This window comes from Culex quinquefasciatus, chromosome 1 (assembly GCF_015732765.1).
Source record: "Culex quinquefasciatus strain JHB chromosome 1, VPISU_Cqui_1.0_pri_paternal, whole genome shotgun sequence".
In the NCBI taxonomy this organism is placed as follows: domain Eukaryota; kingdom Metazoa; phylum Arthropoda; class Insecta; order Diptera; family Culicidae; genus Culex; species Culex quinquefasciatus.
In genome coordinates, this window is record NC_051861.1 from 69,006,441 (window position 1) to 69,009,075 (window position 2,635).

The 2,635-nt window shown below is 40.2% G+C and overlaps 1 protein-coding gene across 1 annotated transcript; it reads right to left on the reverse strand.

Annotated features, from left to right (window-relative positions):
- Positions 1-500: 500 nt before the first annotated feature.
- Positions 501-1,796, reverse strand: LOC6044008 (small ubiquitin-related modifier 3). The gene is made up of 3 exons (XM_001861533.2): positions 1,623-1,796; positions 1,270-1,398; positions 501-950 (listed from the first exon to the last, which is right to left on the reverse strand). Exons 1-3 carry the CDS (start codon positions 1,638-1,640, stop codon positions 810-812), a joined length of 288 nt encoding a protein of 95 aa, XP_001861568.1. The 5' UTR covers positions 1,641-1,796; the 3' UTR covers positions 501-809.
- Positions 1,797-2,635: the final 839 nt, after the last annotated feature.

A 2,635-nucleotide genomic window follows, 5' to 3' on the forward strand; every position in this document is an offset into this window, starting at 1 on the left:
ACCATGGTGTTATATCGGCAAAGTGTACGGATTTTTGCTCAGCAAGAGTTGGTAGCCTTAGGGAGCGTTCTTTTATTACGTAACGCGAAAAATCGGACTTTTAGACCCCCTCCCCCCCCCCTCGTAACAAAATTTCCATACAAACTTTAAAAATTTTGTATGGAGCGTAACACGGCCTCCGACCCCCTCCCCCTACTGCGTTACGTAATAAAAGAACGCTCCCTTAACCAAAACAATTAATTAGAGTGTGTCGGTTTTTTGATTTATGGCCGCCTGATACGCCATTGTGCACCGGGGGTTGAGTGTAATAAATACTATTGCAGAATATATAATATTATTTTTCTATGACTCGATTATCCTATCCAAAAAGTGAAATTTTAGCGGGAACTTAGGAGCCATCGGGTACCTAGCCTGAAAATTCCACTATTTGCGTTACACTATTCCTTGACTCTTCAGAAGGGTGATTGTAGGCGTTTTTCGATTAAAAAAAAATACAACGGTTTTCCTTATGTTTAGCCTTTTATTTTGTCAATTTTTCAGTTGAGTAGCCATAGTTTTAAAAATTCATTTTGAAAGAAATACATTCGTAGTTTTTATGGAGGAAACTAAACAAAATGTGTTTGAGAATGAAAATAAAACCTGGCTGCTTCGCATTTGGAATTTGCGCTCCCCATCCTGCTTATTTAAATTAATTTAAATGGAATATTATTAATTCACAAGTTATCATTTGTGTGTGTGGATTTGTTAGTTTGGGGGAAATTGTATTTTTCTTTCTGATCAGTAGTTTTTACACGCAATTAAAGTTAGGTTTAAAAATAAAACTGTCCACCGGTTTGCTGCTGGTACACCTCGATAGTGTCGCCTTCCTCCATCTCCAGCGTTGTCGGTGTATCGTTCTCATTAATTGGCTGGCCATCGAAGCGGAATCGCACGACTTGCATGGACAGACCCTGTGGAACGAGGGATAAAAAAAAAGACGGTCCATTTACCAAAGATTCCTAGAAAATAAGCGCCATATTCGGACGCCGTACGGTCCTAACACAACACACACACACACACACACACACACACACACAGGGAGAGAAACGGATGTCATTTTAATAAATTTCTTGGTGTTGGTGTCAGTACAAACGGACGCACACACTCACAAAACTCCATTTTTGATTATTCATGAAACCGCCGGAACAAGAACCGGTAAAAGTTTTCAAGGACCAAGCCAAGTACAACAGTGCAGCAACAAAAAAAAAGTTAGGTTATGCGAAAACTTACCGCTCGGTCGCAGTAGGCGTTCATGAGCTTCCGCAGGGGCGTGTGTTTCTTGATCTTGAACTGCACGACGGCGTTGTCCTGCCCCAGCACCTTGAGGTTAATGTGCTCCGACTCGGAACCCTTGGAGTCCTGGATTCGGAGAAAAAAAATGCAAGCACACGAAGTTGAAAAATAGGAGCCACCTCCTTCGCTCTAGGCCACCCGCCCGGGAAGGACCAAGCATTTTATTTTTCACCATTTCCCGCAAAGTGCGCCATTATTGGCGTCTTTTTGGCAGCAGCCGTACAATGAAAACCCATTTTTCAGCCAACAAAATGTCGGAAGCTTACGAATGGAAACCGGGCAGAACTTACCTTCTTTTCCTCAGACATGATTAGCGATTAGTGGATTTAGACTGGTTTGCTAGACAAATACAAACTGTTTTTTTACAAAATTGTAAAAAATATCCAAACTTGCGGCGATTCTTACAGTTTTACACGTTTTTCACTTGAAGAAGTTCAATGCACGAATGCCGGAGAAAGAATGACGGAAAGAAAAAATGGTAGCTTGATGCCGGCTTAGCGGCGCGTACTAACGGTGTCAGCGTTGCCAGAAATTCTATTTTGTTATTAAATTTGCAAGTAAATATTTATTAGATTCATGGAGCAGTCAAATCAGCAACATGGAGTTACCCAGTCTCGACGTTCTAGCAGAGGCAGCCATGGCATCGTTGAGCAGAGGATATGCTTTCCTGTCAACTCAATCGGAATTCTGAAACAGAATTCAATTAGAATTGTTTACGTATTCCGTTTCAAACGCAACAACCGATATGTACACGGAATCGGTTGTTGCGTTTGAAAAGGAATACGTAAACGATTCGAATTTGGTACTAAAGCACTATGTAAATTTTTATGTAAAGCGGTAAAAAACACGATCAAAAACCATTTCTAATCACTTTTTTTTAATTTTAATGCAAAAAAAAAATTTACAAGACAACATTTTTTCGATGGATCAACTATGGTCCCCTTGGAACGAGCTGTCAATTATGACCTTTTCTGTCAAAAAGGACCGCGAGGTTAATTTTTCAAAATTGATTTAAAAATCCATTTTAAACTCTTTGTGGTCGTACAAAGGGTCATTGTACTCAGAAAAATAAGCTTTATCGCTGTAAACAATAATATCAGCAATCTAAGCTTCATTTTAGGACCCAATTTTAGGACCCGTTTCCGTTTCAGAATTCCGATTGAGTTAACTGGGTTGGGACCATCCACAAACCACGTGGACACTTTTTTTGGAAATCTCAACCCCCTCGTGGACAATTGTCCATATAAAAAAACTTTTTGTATGGAGCGTGGACAATCGCCATACCCCCTTAAAGTGTCCACGT

What these genes read in the sequence shown, in the direction of transcription:
- LOC6044008 (XM_001861533.2), bottom strand. An exon ending in ACGCCTACTGCGACCGAGCG is followed by an intron (nt 951 to 1,269) that starts GTAAGTTTTCGC and finishes CTCGTTCCACAG; the next exon opens with GGTCTGTCCATGCAAGTCGT.